The 16,575-nt window shown below is 40.3% G+C and overlaps 1 protein-coding gene across 1 annotated transcript in view; it reads right to left on the bottom strand.

The window, feature by feature from the left end:
- Nucleotides 1-16,575, bottom strand: part of LOC308495643 (putative ankyrin repeat domain-containing protein 26-like protein) — a gene marked incomplete at its 5' end in the record, with an annotated part of 99,630 nt that overhangs the window by 28,091 nt on the left and 54,964 nt on the right. The window contains 3 exons of the mRNA XM_081080613.1: nucleotides 2,266-2,336; nucleotides 4,680-4,817; nucleotides 6,132-6,238. Coding sequence (XP_080936739.1) covers nucleotides 2,266-2,336; nucleotides 4,680-4,817; nucleotides 6,132-6,238 — 316 coding nt within the window. The remainder of the gene's footprint in view (nucleotides 1-2,265; nucleotides 2,337-4,679; nucleotides 4,818-6,131; nucleotides 6,239-16,575) is intronic.

The following is a 16,575-nucleotide window of genomic DNA, read 5'->3' as shown; positions in this document are numbered from 1 at the left end:
ATAGTGGGCCAAAGGTTGAGGTTGTTTTCTTCTAACATTTTCATGCAGTCTTTTCAGAACTTCCAAAAACTAAACATGCTTAACTGTTTGTCCAGTTGGTACAAATTTATAATGAATAATCTCTCTGATATCAAAACAGGTTAGCAAAATTGTTTTGATTCTTGATTTGGACTGGAAGAACTTTTTTGGTCATGGAGAATTGGCTGACGTCCATTGTGCACTTTGATGCTTTATTTTAGAATCGTATTGGTATACCCAGGTTTCATCACCAGTGAAAACACGGCTCAAAACATTGTCTTGCCTCTCCAAAAGGTCTTGGCAACCTTTGACTCTCCTTTGCTTTTGTTCATCGGTGAGCCCCTTTGGATCTATTTTTGCACACACCTTTCTCATGCCAAGATTTTCAGTTAAAATTTTCCTAACTGTTTCTGTATCGATGTTTACTTGGTCTGCTATGCTTCTCACAGTCAGCCAATGATTTTGACTCACAATTCAATGAATTTTTGCAATGTTTTCCTCAGTTCTGGTCAATTCTGGCCACCATGACGTCTCTTCATCAGTGACACAATCTTTCCCCTCAGAAAAATGTTTAATCCATTTGTTCATGGCCGTTTTCTTCATGACATTATCCCCATGAACCTGGACTAACATGTTCCTGATTTCACTTCCACTCTTGCCAAGTTTAACAAGAAATTTAATGTTTGATCATAGCTCTGATTCAAGCTCAGACAGCCTCGCAATGGCACACAAAAACATGCAACAACAACGAGCAAGACACTGCCACTCAGCAAGACACAGCCACACATCAACACAAACACAACTCTGAGACACTGATATACCAAGGTTATGAAACCTTACTGAGCTGTTTGTACAGTGCTGCCAATGTAAGCGCACGGTGGCAAGTTCTCAAACTTAATTGTCAGATCTGATACTACACACCGAATAACAAACAATAATGATAATTATAAGCTCTCAGTGGGCTCTGGCACCTAGTAAGCACTGTGTAAAGTATAATAAATAATAAAAATGACAATAATAAGAACACGCCCTTGGAGGTAGGGACTGTGGTTTTAAAATGCTTGTCTTCTACAACATCAAAATAACACTTAGTGCCTAAAAGACACCTGATGGTTACACAGCAAATGGCTGCAGAGGCAAATAAATAAATAAATGAAAAGATCGCCCTTGAAAATTCTGTTTTAAGAAACCATAGAAATAAACCAGGGACAGCTCTAAAGTCTTAGGGGCACATTAAAGATCAAATTCCGTTTCATCTCTGTGTTTCCTATAACTTGCAAAACCACCGACACAAGTGCTTTGATAGAGGTCTACTAAGTTAAAGGGGTCCTCGGGCATTTCAGATTGCACAGTGCACAAGGTGCCACATTCAGTGAGTAGAATAGCGTTTTTGTCATTGTGAAACTTTTCTGTACTTTTATTATAATCTTTTGAGTCCTAAGTTAGGCTATGGGAACATTTATTATGATTATCTTTTGACTAGTGGCTACAGAGCATATTGTTCTAGAGAAATTACACTGTCATGACAACTATCCAACTAACAGAAGAAAACATCTTCTAATGAGGTCAACATGTCTCACTCTGTTTTGACTTATGAGGAAAAAAGGTGATAATAGTGAGACCTTGTTGGCATATCCACATGGAAAATAACCCATGCTTCTCAACAAGGCACAGCTTTACTGACTTGTATCAGTAGATACGTTTTAAAAACAGTCTCACTGCGATTCCTTCACACTGGCTAAGTTTTGCAGCTCTTATTGTTTGCCATTTGTTTGTGGGACTAGGAAGGTATTGTTGAGTTCCTAGTTTTAGTTACATTATGGTGAGACAAACCACAATGTAATAACAAGAATTCAATCACTACATGTAATCCATTTGCTGTAAAATTTAAACAAATATTTATTTTTACAAGTCCAACTTATTGACCAACTTATAAGGTGATTATAGAAGCAACATACAACATACTAATTTAAAAATCATTTTTCTTATTTACATAAATATCATATGGGATTGTAGGGGTCATGACTAGATAAATGAGTTTCTTTTCTCTCAGATTTTAAATTACCTACAATTAACTTTTATAATAATTCTGAATACTAGACTATGAAGAAAGACATTAACTAACAAAGAAAAAATATACATGCAATATACACATTTTTTTAACAGCTCTTTCAATAGCAAAACTTTCTTAGTCTTACTGTATGTCTGGTAGGACCACAAAGAATACTTCACCATTAAGAGTCTTACCTCGACTGTTACTGTCAGAAGACGTTTTACATCTCCTTTCCTTTTTATAATCAGAAATTAGTTGGGCGTTGCTATGTATAAAAGAGGTGAGAATATTACTGTTTTAATACTGACAGGAAAACATTTATCAAAACATGGAATTCTTAGAGTATTTCAGGTAATGTCTGAGCTAATATAAAAACTTGAATTATCCCATACGCTTCAATTTTGTAAGTTCTAAAGACAAACAAATAAAGAAACAAAAACTCATAGACACAGACAACAGTTCAGTGGTTGTCAGAGAGTAAGTGGAAGAGGGGATAGTAGAAAAGGGTAAAGGGGGTCAAACATATGGTGACAGAAGGAGAACTGACTCTGGGTGGTCAACACACAATGTGATATATAGACAATATATTAAAGAATTGTACGTTTGAAACCTATGTAATTTTACCCCTATTGTCACCCCTATGTCACCCCTATAAATTTAAGTTAAACCCCTATGTCACCCCTGTAAATTTAAGTTAAAAAAACCCATAGTAAGTTGCACAAAATGTTTCTTAAGCATGTGATTAAAGAAGACAAAAGAGCAAGGTGAACCAGTCATGCTGAGGGCAGCATAGTTCAGTCAGTTAATTAGAATTAGCAGGGGCGAGAGTTGAGAACTCAGAAATCCTAGTTCTATAGCCCACAAGATCCGTTTTCGGGGAAGTCACCGCTGTTAGGCTCAGAGCTTTCCTCTACAAACCAAGCATCTCACTGCCTTATTTTACAGGTTGTCAGAGGATCAAATAGGTAATACAGCAAAATGGTAAGGCAATGGAATAAGTATTTTTGAGCTTTAGTTTTTGAAATTATTTTGGAATTCCAAATAAACCTAATGTGTGCTTTTCATAGGTTCTATTTAACATTCAAATGTTGCAGTTTACAGAAAATGTTTTTAATTTTGGTTATCAGCTACTCTCTTTGTGGTTTGTAATTCAGTACATCTCAGCTATTATGTAATTTGTAATTAAATGCGTTTAGAAATATGTTACCTCAATAAGGTAGATAACATAACTGCCCCTATTATCGTAGCTAATCACACCAGTGGCAGAAAAGTCACAGAAGTCAAGACCTGGCTTGGACTACTTCCGTCTCATGTCTACCTCCTGAAACTCTGACCTATCAGATCTTTCTAACCTTCCTAGGCATCCCCAGTTGACTTGGAAGATAGAACACATGCACACTCATGAGGCGTGGAAGGGGTGCAGCTATTCTAACACCAAGTAACCTCCTTTAGATCCAGAGCTTTCTGTTTACTGGCTTCCGTGTCAGGCAAAACTTTAAATACTCTGAAACCTGAGGGAGAGTCAAGTCACTGGCCAGATTTTCATTATTTTGGAAAACAGATCACTGAGCCTCATCTTAACTAAGGAATCACAGGCAACTTAGTGTCTACTACTCTGGGAAAGGCGTATGGGACCTTCCAGGACCTAAGGAAAGATACTCCATGGGATAGCAAGTGGCCTTGGGGTACAGATCTGGTAACAGGAGAAAGGAAAGTCTGATCTTTTCCTGCAGCATTACTGGCACCTCTCTGACAGCTCAGAAAGTTCCAACTAACATGTGCCGGCAGAAGACACAACAAGACACTCAAAAGGGTAAGTCATTATGAGGTTTGGGCTAAGATGTGGGCCCCGCATAGTTTTTCAGTGTTGGGGAAGGCTGTGTGTGGCTAAAGCTAGAAGTCCAGACTCCCGGGACAGGGAGCTGGTGCTCTGGAATAGGAGCTAAGGATGTAAGCGAGCATCTGCATGTCAAGTTAAAAATATCGCCACTTTGAAGTCCAAGTGTGGAAAACCATGGACACAGAGGACTCGGGATCAGCAAGGGAACCTTGGAGCATAGGGAGTCATGACGACAGGACCGTTTCTATAGCAACCGTGCAGCAACACAATCGATGGAAACCAATGAATGACCAGAATGACCTTCCTTCCCTCTCCATCTAACTTGTGAAAGAGGATGGTCCCCCTTGGACTTAGGGAACACTCTGGCTTCTTGAAAAATTCAAGAGGGGAGCATAGCCAATAGCCTCCAGAAAATAGAGAATTTCCTGCTAAACTGTACAATTTACACCCCCAAATAACTAGTTGGAAAAGTCAGAGAAGAGACATTATTGGTACCTGAAACACAGGGGTTATGCTTGGAATGAAATGGAGAACGTGGGGATCCCTAAAGATAAAGGTCTTCAAAGTTCTGGGATAAGGAATCTGTCCCTTCGCTACGTCTCACACGTCTGACTGTTTGTTTTCTGGCTGAGGATGTCTACTAACTCACTGCCATCCCCCCCCTGCCTGACCCCAGTTAGGACGTCTCACCTGTTCCCTAAGAAGTAACAGTGAAAGTGTCTGGAAGCCCAGTTTGTTGATAACTACCATTTCAATGTACACACTTACTCCGTCAAACCCTTAGATAAAGCATATTCTTCAGCAGTCCTTCCAATGTCATCTTGAGCAAAGACATCTGCACCTGCCTGAAGCAGAAGCCGGACTGTATTTGAGGACTTATTCTTTGCAGCAAGCATGAGGGCTGTTCTGAAATAACGGAGAGACAACTTCACCCTTAGGAACTTAAATTACGTAAACAGCAACATTGAGAGACTTTACCAAGTTCAATATATTGCTTATCTGTATAGAATTGACCATTTACATGCTTAAGTGTTCATCTTTGTAAATTATGTCCAAATTGTGTCTAAAATGAAGGGACATAAAAACAACAACAAAAAAAAAGCCTCTTGCTCCACTTGGGTATTACCTAGAAGGTGCTAATTTAAAGTTCTCTAATAGACAAGTAACTCTGCTGAGGTCACTTATCTGAAGTAGGTGAAGATTTCAATAAAGAATTTCCCATTTCTTCCTTAGTCTTATATATGGTACATCCAAAGTCAGCTAGAAGTCAGGCAAGTTAAAGCTACTTGGCAGGCTCAAAACAATAATATTAGTACTAATTCTAGTAAACATTGTCATCATTGAGTTAACGGTGCTCATAAGCATGTGCTGGGCACTGAATCACATGCCAGGTCAAGACACACGACCATACTTGAAGGAGATATTATTTCCCTCGTTTCCACATCGGGAAACATGTTTGGTGATGACAGTAATGTTCCCATGGTCACACACGTGACACATAGGAAAGCTGAGCATTGAAGCCAGTCTTGAGTGAACTGAAAGCCCATCTCTTTTTTAATCACCCATCCATGACTTGTTTCATTAAAGAAGAAGTTTATTCAGTTAATGCTGTCTTTCTCCCTTCTACCCATACCAATTAAAAATGATAAAAAAAACCATCAAAATAGACTAGAAACGAAAAAGGATAAAAACTGAGGAATATCTGGTAGTAGTAATACACAGTCACTTAGGGCAAACCCTATAACATCAGTATTCCTTGAAGAAAACAATTTAAAGCAGTCATCCAAACAACAAAATCAACTCCTATTTACGTTTAACGTGCATCTTTTAAGGAAACCTGAATACACAGTAGAGGTTAAAAAAAACTGTCAGAGAGACTAAATCCAATATTGTATCATAAACTAAGTTAGAGTCCATACTATACAAAACTAGTAAAGTTACTGTGAAAACCCTTTAGCTAATATAATACCATGTGACCAAAAACTGCAATGACAAATGACATCAGTCGATATCATAAATGAATATGAATCCTGTAGGCTACGGTTCTTCCTGTTCACCAGGCAGAATAATTGCTTTTCTACCTAACTGACGATGTGCTGATATTTTTCACTTTGAAATTATAGGTTAATCCTCTTCTTCTTAATTTAATCTTTCTGACTTGAGTAACTGTTACCGCTCTAAAACAGTTCTAAGTTAAAAAAAAAGAACAAACAAATGTACCTTTTCCACTTATCAACTGCATGTATGTTTGCATGTCTCTCGAGTAAAAATTCCACCATTTTCCAGCGGTCCTTATACACAGCAAATAAAAGTGGTGTAAAATCAAACTGTAAAACAGAGAAAACAATTTATAGCTTAAAAAGCTAGATAGTTCTAAATTGAATTTGAAAACTCATAAAAGATCCTCTAAACTTGAACATACACTAGAGAAAGTAAATAAAAAGTAGCCCTCTGTGTTGTCATCTGCTGCTCCTTCCCTTTAAAATATCCTCCTCCTTCCTCTCTAACAGATGGACTTCCACCTCATTCTACAGAACTCCCTTCAAACACTGACAGTCCTGGTGCCAAGAACTTTGCTCCCATCACAATCTCTATCGCACTATACTGCAGTTATTTTATCGTTCCCCACCTGAACCCAGAGCTTTCTGAGGGCAGGGGCTATTCTTCATCCCTGTATCTCCAAGTTCGAAAACATAGACGTAAATGCTTTAAGTCGTTTTATTGAATTGATAACCTAAATAATTATTTCTGGGGTAGAGTTTGTTACATTATATTCCAAAGAATATGTACTTTAGCAGAAATTAATTACTGTGCCCCAGTAGGAATATTCCAGAAAGATCACCGGTATTTGAGAAATATAAAACTGTGCTTTATATGGCTATTACTAAAGAAGTGTTTCAGGTCGCTTAATCCCGATTTGACAATACTTTTCTGTGGCAAACATTAACATCTGAAGTATCATAGAATTTCAGGGATACAGTTTGGAGAGCTTTCCAACAGAAGTGAAGGTTTTCTGCAGTTTATACAAACTTGCTTGCTTCTCTTCTATCCATGTTCTCAGGATCCCAGATGTCAACTTCAGGCTCTCCTGCTCCAAAAGGGTCACTAAGGAAATGGACTCTAAATTAAAAAGAGTTAGGCTTCAAATGACCTTTGATTGCTTATCACTAAATGGTCCATGGGTTTTCTCCCATTATAAGACGATGGGATTTTATCTTGGCTGTTGGTAAGCTCAATGTGAAATTTTATTCTCAGTTGCAAGGATAATCTTGGGACCCCAATGCCTATCTACTTTTTGAAAAAATCTGTTTTTTATTCTGTTTCTATTTTAATTGCTACTTAAAATTATTTTATAGCTCAGGCAAAATATAACTCCGAAATAAAACATCATGGCTTATCAGTTAACGTTTTAATACTGATCTATATGGATGATTTTTAGCATCATGAAAGTGACTAAATCACTTGCATTTTTAAGGAACCACGTTGAGGAGGATGATAGAATACTGCCTGGACTATGCATAACATCTACAACTATAACCATCATTGACCTCATAAGACTTAAAGACATTTCAATGGGTATGATTATTTATAGGACGTATAAAGATAAAGGAAGTGTTTTGTTTTTTGTTTTTTTTAAAAGAAAAACAACTTAGGAATTCTAGCTTGAAAAACTCAGTCTCATTCTAAGGTGATTAATACAGAATACGTATAATAAATCAATATAGACTGTCTTGAAAATCTTGAAGCGTTTATCAAAATATTCTATAAAACAGGAATCGCACACTCCAGTGCTTACGGAGGCAAAGAAGGTGACCCAAGTAAGTGAAGAAGCCAGGTGGGGACAGTAGCACACTAGGGAACACATGTCTCATATAAGAGGCGCAGCCTCGCCACAGGACACCCATCTGTAGTCAGGGCTCAAGGGGACCAGGCTTGATTCTTTAGGAGAAGCTTGACATCCTTATTTCTTCATGAGTCTCCAAAACTTTCGATGTTCACTCAACATATGGAGGTAAACTAAACATATCAAGGAGCCATAATTAGTCCGTGGCCCACTTGGGATGTTTTATCTGCTGTTTCCAAACGTTTGTGTATAATGTGAATATTTGTATGTAAAATCTTTCTGTTTTTTAGTATCATATGCTTCATTAAAAAACTGGGCCCCAACATGCAATAAAACTGTCATTTAGACTCATTACACCCACTTCAAGAATTTTTCCCATTCTTATTCAAACCATAATCTATTTGTATTCATTTTTCAGATTGTTAATCCAATGGACAATTACATTATAGGACTGCTGACACTAAATTATTGACACTTCCCATCTGTATTGCTACTAACTTCATGGGATTTCATGTTTAAACCTACCATCGTGATTATGCCACGGCTCTATGAATTTCACAGACATACTGAGAGAATTTATCACACACTTTCGATCATTGCAGCATCATTTACGGTGGCCAAGGAGTGGAGACAACCAAACTGTCCTTCAACAGATGATTGGATAAAAAAGATGTGGTATGCATACACAATGGCATACTACTCTGCCATAGAAAAAATAAAATGCTGCCCTTTGGGACAACACGGATGGACCATGACATTATTATGCTATGCAACACAAATCGGACAGAAAAAGTCGAGGACCATCCGACTTCACTCATATGAGGGATATTAAACTGAAAGCAACAGACGAACAAGACAAGGAAACAAAAACTGATAGACACAGACAACAGTTCAGTGGTGACCAGAACGTAAGGGGGGGACGGTGGATAGTAGAGAAGGGTAAGGGGGGGTCAAACATACAGTGAAGGCAGGAGAACTGACTCTGGATGGTGAGCACATACTATGACATACAGATGACGCATTATAGAAATGTACACTTGAAACCCATTTAAATACAATAACCATTGTCATCCCAATAAATTTAATTAAAAACAAAGAAAAGAAAACTGGAGATTTACAGAACAACAGGCAAAAAAAGTAGGTTCACAATTTCCTATTACTGCAGGAAAACCCTGCGTGCAGTAAGCATTTGTTGATCTAACAACCTGAGCACAAACAAACATGCAAAACTCTTAAAGGGCCCGATTCTATGCATTAGGAGACCACCCATCAGCAAATTTCTAAAGATTCTCTGAGCACCAGTGAATGACTGATGGCTGAAAGGAAAAAGGTTTTCTTCTTTAAGCCAGCAGGTACCGCCAATGATATTTCCTTCCACTTCTCGAGCCCAGAGGTACAGACAGTTCAAAAGTCAGGCGAAGAGTGTTGGGAAGGAGAGAGCTGAAGGAGAATCACCTCTCACACTCCACCTCTTCTAGAGATTTCTTAAGTATTTGAGATCTGCGAATTGATACATTGCACTAGTAGTTCTTAACCAAGAGTTGTATCAGAATCTCAGGGAGATATTTCTAAACAACACATGTCCAGGCCTTATTAGCTTTCCATAGTCAAAACCTTCAGGAAGAGCCTAGCTTGTAAATGGTTTCCAAGTTCCTAGGGTGACTGTGATTCGCCAGCAGAATTCTAGCCGAGAAGTAGTCCGGGAGACGATCCCTTCGGTCTCTTCTCTAGCCTAAGTCACCAATTTCCTCTGACATTGACGATTAGGCCAAATAAAAGTGGAAGAGACATGTCACTTATGAAAACCACACTTAATTTCCTGGGTAGGAGTGGAAACGGGATTAACAATTAAAATGCAACTTGATTTCATTATTGCTAAACCCCTTACTTCTCATGGGACAGTCTACATTTCACAGCAGAGTTTAGACTCTTCCCTAGGTGGCTCTTTCTGCCAGAACAGATGACATGTCACTTAATTGTCTGTCCTTCCCTCCTTTCCCACTTAATTGCCGCCTGTTCACTGCAATCTGGTGGATTCGGAGCCTTCCCAGATGTGGTCTCAGGGAAGTTTAAAACTCACTAACTCTCTCTCAAAACTAAGGATTATTATCCCCCAAAACTGAAGAGGACCTTGACTAAGCACATAAACTGAAGAAAAACAAAAATAAAAAGCCTCTTTTTATTAATTAAACTTATTGGGGTGACACTGGTTAGTAAAATTACGTTGGTTACAAGTGTCATTTCTATGATACAGCATCTGTATGTCGCATTGTGTGCTCACCACCAGAGTCAGTTCTCCTTCCACCACCATATGTTTGACCCCTTTTTCCTCATCTATCTCCCCTCCCCCCTTTACCCTCTGGCAAATATTGAACTGCTGTCTGTGTCCATGAGGTTTTGAAAAACCTCTTCTTGTTATTTCCCTTCAATAGCCAAATTTCCAAATTGCCCTGCATATTTCTGATGGTTATTTCCTTTCCCTTTCCTTTTTCCCTCTTAGGCTTTAGCCAATGAGTACTAAATAGCTTTATATAAATCGTTTGTTTATAAAAAAAAAAATTGTCAACAGCGGGAAGATTTCTATGATATTGTAAAATGCTTTTTTGTTTGTTTGAGTTTTAAGGTAAAGCCAATTTCAAAGGCAAATTTTGCCTTCCTACATTGTTTTGCATTAATTGGAAAACAACTCGGACGTGAAAAAACACTTAAAAAAGGAAGTGTTGCCTGTAACAAGTTTTGTTTTCACACGTAATTTGTCGTAAGTGCATAAAAGAGAGCTGTGCCCTCTACTGCTACTTTAGAGGTATCATCACGTAAAGTAAAATTTTAGAAAATTAAGTTCCAACTGTTTGCATTCAGGGAACGCTTGAGCTTCCAAAAATGTAAAATTGACCCTTCCTCTGTCAACCAAGGGCATTCCTGCTGGGGTTGCAGTGGCGAGCAGTGATGTACGTCCAGGAACAAAAAGGGGTGAACGCGTCCCCATCACCTGCTCCCTCTGTACACCTAAAACCTGCCCAGCACCTCCACAAGGCTGAGCAGGAGCCCCACTCCGAGGTGGAGACCTCAAGGGGGGCCGTGGCTGGCAGAGTGGCTAGGAACGCAGGTGGATGCCCTTGCTGGATGTCCAAACGTGACTGGCCTTCCTGCCCTAATCTTCAGAATCCCCGAGGCCTGGGGTGCTCAGGGCCAGTGTCCTGCTGCTTCCCCTCCCTACCTGCACACCCCCAGCTCCCTGGCGGGACCCAGGCTCCACTCCTCCTCCCACCCACCCCCAGGAACACCCATCTCTTAGGCCCTGCCCTGCAGCAGCCACCCCCACATACTTCCCTCCCCCGGGGTCTTCAGTCCTTGGTGTGAGTGAACCTGGCACCGACTCCTAAGCAGTAACAGGACTCTTACAGGACAGAACTGGGCCCTTTCTGTGGCCACCCCATTTCCCCTTCCTGACTTGGCTTTGGACTTGTTTCTATGGCGACAGGGCCAGGTGTACAGCATGCTGTATATATCGACTAGAAATAAAATGCTTGTGGCTGAAACACATGTATTACAAATATTGTGTAAATACAGTCTGTGGATCTATACCTCATTGGTTGCTTCCATGTCTGCCTGGTGTTGCAGCAGCAGTTCAGCTATCGTGGTGTTGTGCCCCATGGCCGCGTAGTGGAGAGCCGTGTTGTCACGGAAGTCCTTCACATGTGGATCCGCTCCATGCTGTAGTAGGATTGTTGCACACTCCTCTTCCTGGCACTCCACGGCCTGTCAGGATACGTCATTAAATGAACGGTAAATTATGGGAATTCAAAGTAAGCATTCCACAAGTTTCCACAATTAGTTATAGTTGATTGAAACTATTTCATTTTTATTCTAAATAGTTAAATAAAATCCATCTCCTGTTGACAGACCTGGCTACCACATACCTTTATTAGAGCTGTCTTGTTTCTGTTGTCACCGAAATTCATCTGGCATTTTTTCTCTGCTAGAAGAGTCACCACTTCCTCATGGCCAAAGGCGCAGGCCAAATGGAGAGCAGTCCTATGAGGGTGAGAGGACATTTAGGACATTACAGGGCACTGTCTCAAACATGCAGCTCTGCACGCAATTGTAAACATGACGCGCCACTCCAATGCCTTCAGAACCAACATGGAGTTTTCTTCTGCACAAAGTACAATATTCACGAGCTCTTGTTACTCGCCACACTAAGGACAGAGCAGCCTATGTGACTACAGAGAGCATGCCCTGGGGAATCAGCTCAACTCGGGTCTGATCCTAATTTAACTCGACCACTTATTAGCTGTCCCTTAGCCTTTGTGTGCCTCCATTTCCTCATCAACAAAATGGGGATAAAAACTGTAGTTAACATCACAGGACACTGTTGTGGGCTTACATGGGAATCTATGCAAAGTGTTTACTTAGGTTCCTAGCACAAAACACACAGCTCAATAACTCTTTGGTAATATTATCAGAATCATTACCATCACTACTACTTTAAAAGACAACATTTCAATTAAGTAAAATGATATCATTCCACCTACTTTGCAGCTGTGTTTTAAGGATTAAGAAAGAACACTGTATTTCAGTGATTCTAAGATGCTTCTTTTCTCATATTTTAACACCTCTGACTCTGGAAGGCAATGTATAATTCAGAATGCCTTGAAAGTATAGTTGGAGCATTTAAATAATTTCTTACTGGTATTTACAAGAACGGGCATCCTACCACCCTAACGTGAAGTGAAATAATGGAAACACACCAGACCTTCCTCCGTAGTTCTCATCATAAGTTGGCATCTAAATAAATGTTCATTCTTAAGAGCATCATGGGGAAAGAGGACTAACATCACCAAGAAATTCTTGTTTTGATTTTCAAGAAACCTGAAGCCAAAAGAGACTCAGCATTCAAGTGACTAGGGATGGCTCCTTTCATTGACTGTTTTGATTCATAGATTACATGAAAATCGGATGATTTCCAGTGATCGATACTCGTATTTAATACTATTGTACACTAGCTAAACAGCAAGTTTGGTCACTGTTCACAATGTCCTAACTGGAGAAATCCTTTTGTTTGAAACGAGGGAGGAAAAGCTTCAATGGATATTAGGTACTAATACTTCCATTTACAATTTTTCATTTCGCTCCTACTGGGCAACATAAAGTTTTTAAGGATGAAGAGGGCCTGAGAGATAGATTCTGAGAGTCCCGAGTAGACTGTGTCTGCTCCATAACAGGTATTCAGTGTATATCTGATGAATAAATGCATTGAAAGAAGGGATAACTACAGCTGGAGAGTTCAATGTTTTTAAACAAAATGTTTATAGTAATGCAGTACTTCTGCAATAGTAATAATCACTTATATGTGCTATTTTTGATTTCCATAAAGACAGAACCAAAATGATGAATCAAAAATCATTTAATATTATAGGTAGTGAAGCTCTATATAATAAAAAAATAAGTGTGTACAGAAATATAGATACATGAACTTCTACCAGCACAGACAAAAAGACTGCCTTTACTTTTGAAGAGGCTAAAAGTTGCCAGAAAATACCAATCTTTAAAAAAAAAATTTGGACATAGAAGTGAGAAATTGTTTTAATCTGTACAAGATGCATATTCCTGGGAATAATGAAATATTACCTGGGATTACTTTATTAATAACAAGCTGTTACTAGAATTCCTGTATATGTTCAGTGTAGAGATCAGATTTTTTAAAAAAGAAAATGTCACAGTACAAACACTCAGATATCAAGTTTGCACATATTTTTGGCTAAAATAACATCATAGTCTGTGTGTGTCTATATAATCAAAGGAATGCTTTCTCCTTTTCCAATCTACCAAAGTACATCTTTGCATGTAAACATGTATGTATTATCCATACCACCTTCAATGGTCTCAGGTAATTCCACCCTACAGACGCACTGCAATTTATTTACGAAATCCGCTGATGTGAATTTTTCACAAGACATTGATATTGTAAGCAGTGCTGAGAAAAGCAAATTGTATGTGATTTATCTAATTATTTCATAAAGATATTTTAGTGCTTGAAATTGATGGGTAAAGGGAATATACATTTTTAAATGTGGTACTTATCACCAAACTGCCTCTTTGAAAAGTCAGAAGCAACTTAAATTTGAAGCAGCTGTACAAGTACCATGGTTCCTCATCTTCTCAACCTTTGAGGATGGAAAAGAAGTTTTCATTTCTTTTGCAACTTTAATTCCTTTTTTTTTTTTACCTAGGACACTAAGTATTGGTCACTTATAGATACACAGAAAGAACTTGGTCAAATTCAAAATTCGACTGCTTTTTTTCTGTTGATTTCAGACACTTCTCTATAAAACAAAGATACACTTTTCCCTGATATGTGTATGCTGTACATAATTTACAAGTACCTTTTCTTGTGCTTTGTTAGTATTATTATCTGATATACAGAGACTATTGATTTCTTATATTGCTCAACCAACCTTCTGAACTCTTGGTTTTTTTGAAGTCTTCGCCAACATAAAAAAATGTATAAATAGGAATTTCTGTTTTCTTCTGGTACTTTCCTCATTTCGTGTATTTATAGTTTTTAATCTACAGTACATCTGGATCTTATTTTTGTGATATGAAAATCTAACGAATTTTCTCCAAATACTTAACAGGTATTTTTCCATCATTCATGAGTAATTCATATTTTCTACTAACCCTAAATGTCATCACTATGAAGCTCTAACATCCTGCATATATTAGGGTGTTTGGGCATTTTCTGCTATATTCCAATCATTTATCTCTCTTTTCAGCTCTTAGTAAAGAAATTGTGGCAATACAGCACCCGTTGACACCTAGAAGGGCAAATCTTCGTCTACTATACAGAATGATTCTTAATTTTATCACTACAATCAAAGAGCATGTGCAACCCAAAACTTTTAAAACCCTGAGAGTTTAGTTGGCTTATGGAAAACTGATAACTAGAGGAAGAGCACACACGGTGAGAAAACGAGTCTTCCTAGCCAAGACCACAGGCATCTTCCACTGGAAGCTTCCCTTCTAAGGCCCCTCAATAAACACCATACATACATGGGTGGACACTGATGTAAAACGGATACTGGGTTTTAGCTGAAGAACTTTTAGCCCACAAGTCGCTCTATTATGGGAATTAGTTTTCTCATTACGGACTTTTCTATAGTGTTTAACAATGTGGTCTAAAACTGTGCACATCAAAAGTAAAATGCTGCATATACTTCTTTTCATTTCTATTACTGATATTTAGTTAAATTGGTTTAACATTGTCAGTAAAGTGCTTTATAAGGGGAATTATGAGTGACGGGACCTTGAGAGTTTGTCCTGGTGCTCACCACGTGGGCCTGGGCCCTGGCCCCCAGGTAAGGGCCCCGCCCAGGCTGCGCTCCTCCCGGGGAGCCCGGCAGGTGGGCCCCTCTCCCAGGCCCCCGCCGCCTCCGGCCCGTGCCCAGCGGCCCCCCAGGCCCGCTCACCTCTTCTGCCGGTCTCTGTCGTTCAGTCTCTCTGGATGGAGCGAGAGCAGCTTCTGCACTCCGGCCACGTCGCCCCTGGAGGCAGCTCTGTGGATTTTTTGGAGATCTTTGTCTCGGATGCAGTACCCGGACTCCGAGGTGACCCCACCTCCGGTCTCAGGCTGCCAGCCACCACCATCGCTCTGGGGTCTCCTTCGGAAACCCAAGCCGGACCTGACCTTCAGAATCCCTAAGCCAATGAACCTCCTCATGGCCAAGCCACGGGCTTCAGAACCTCCTCCGCACTTCTCACGCCTGTTTTCTCCGCGCCCAGCCAACAGTAGCCTCTAGAGCAGCCAACTCCAGTCGCCACAGTATCCCAGCAGGATAGCAAGGCGGTTTGGAATCTCTCCGCCCAGAACGGCCGTCGCCAAGCAACGGTGCACGGGGCAGAGGCCGAGGGCTGCGCATGCGCACAGAGCCCCGTGGCCAAGGTCAAGGGCACCCGGAGCCCACGTGCAAGGCCCAGGCGCCTCAAGCTTCAGAGGTGGCCTGTGGGCAGCGCTGAGTTCCATTCGGACCTCGGTGGGCGCTGGCCCAGGCTTCTGCTGGGTCGTCTGAGCAAAATGAAATAGGAAATTTCATTTCCTGAATTAAGAAAGCAGATATGTAACAGGCAGAGAACTTGGGGGAAGCAAAAACCATAAATGAGAGAAGAAAAAATACCTTTATGTACCCTAAAACTGAAATGTATTAATTTCGATTTATAAAACACAAAAGCATTTAAAAGCTTGATTTCCCAGAGAAAACTCTTGTATTTTTTTTGGGGGGGGTGAAAATTGCTTTAATCAAGATATTTCACTGAATTATAAAAATATGATACTTTGTGTTTTTGATTTTTGGAGCCTAACCCCTTTTGTAGGAGCTCTTGTTTCGCATAACACGGCAGTTTTAGGGCCCTGGCAGCCGTGCCGCACGGGGGCCACCTGTGCACCACACGTCACAGGGGTGTGGCCTGCCTCTGAGGCCTCCGTGGCGCGGTTCTCCCGTGGGGATCCCGCTGACAGCGACAGCACCTCCGAGGGTGCCCTTCGCGGGCCTGTTACCTCCAATGACCGCGGAGCCATGTCCGTCCGCTCTGACCCAGGGCTCGCCCCCATCTGTCGGTCCAGAACGACCTACAGTAGAAAAAGGCAGAACGACAGGGGGGTGGAAAGGCGGACTTTTGAAAATCCACAAACAGTTGAAAGCAGACAATCGCAGCCATAGAAATGAACGAGAGCCGAGGCACTGAGACTGGAAAGGGCAGAGAAGGGGAAGGCGGACCCACAGAGGACTTCGGGGAGCCTCGGGACGCAGAGCGGCTGGCAGG

This window comes from Rhinolophus hipposideros, assembly GCF_964194185.1.
Source record: "Rhinolophus hipposideros genome assembly, contig: HAP1_SCAFFOLD_46, whole genome shotgun sequence".
NCBI lineage: Eukaryota > Metazoa > Chordata > Mammalia > Chiroptera > Rhinolophidae > Rhinolophus > Rhinolophus hipposideros.
The sequence above is the reverse complement of the archived record's forward strand: the minus strand, read 5'-3'. Positions and strand labels throughout refer to the sequence as shown.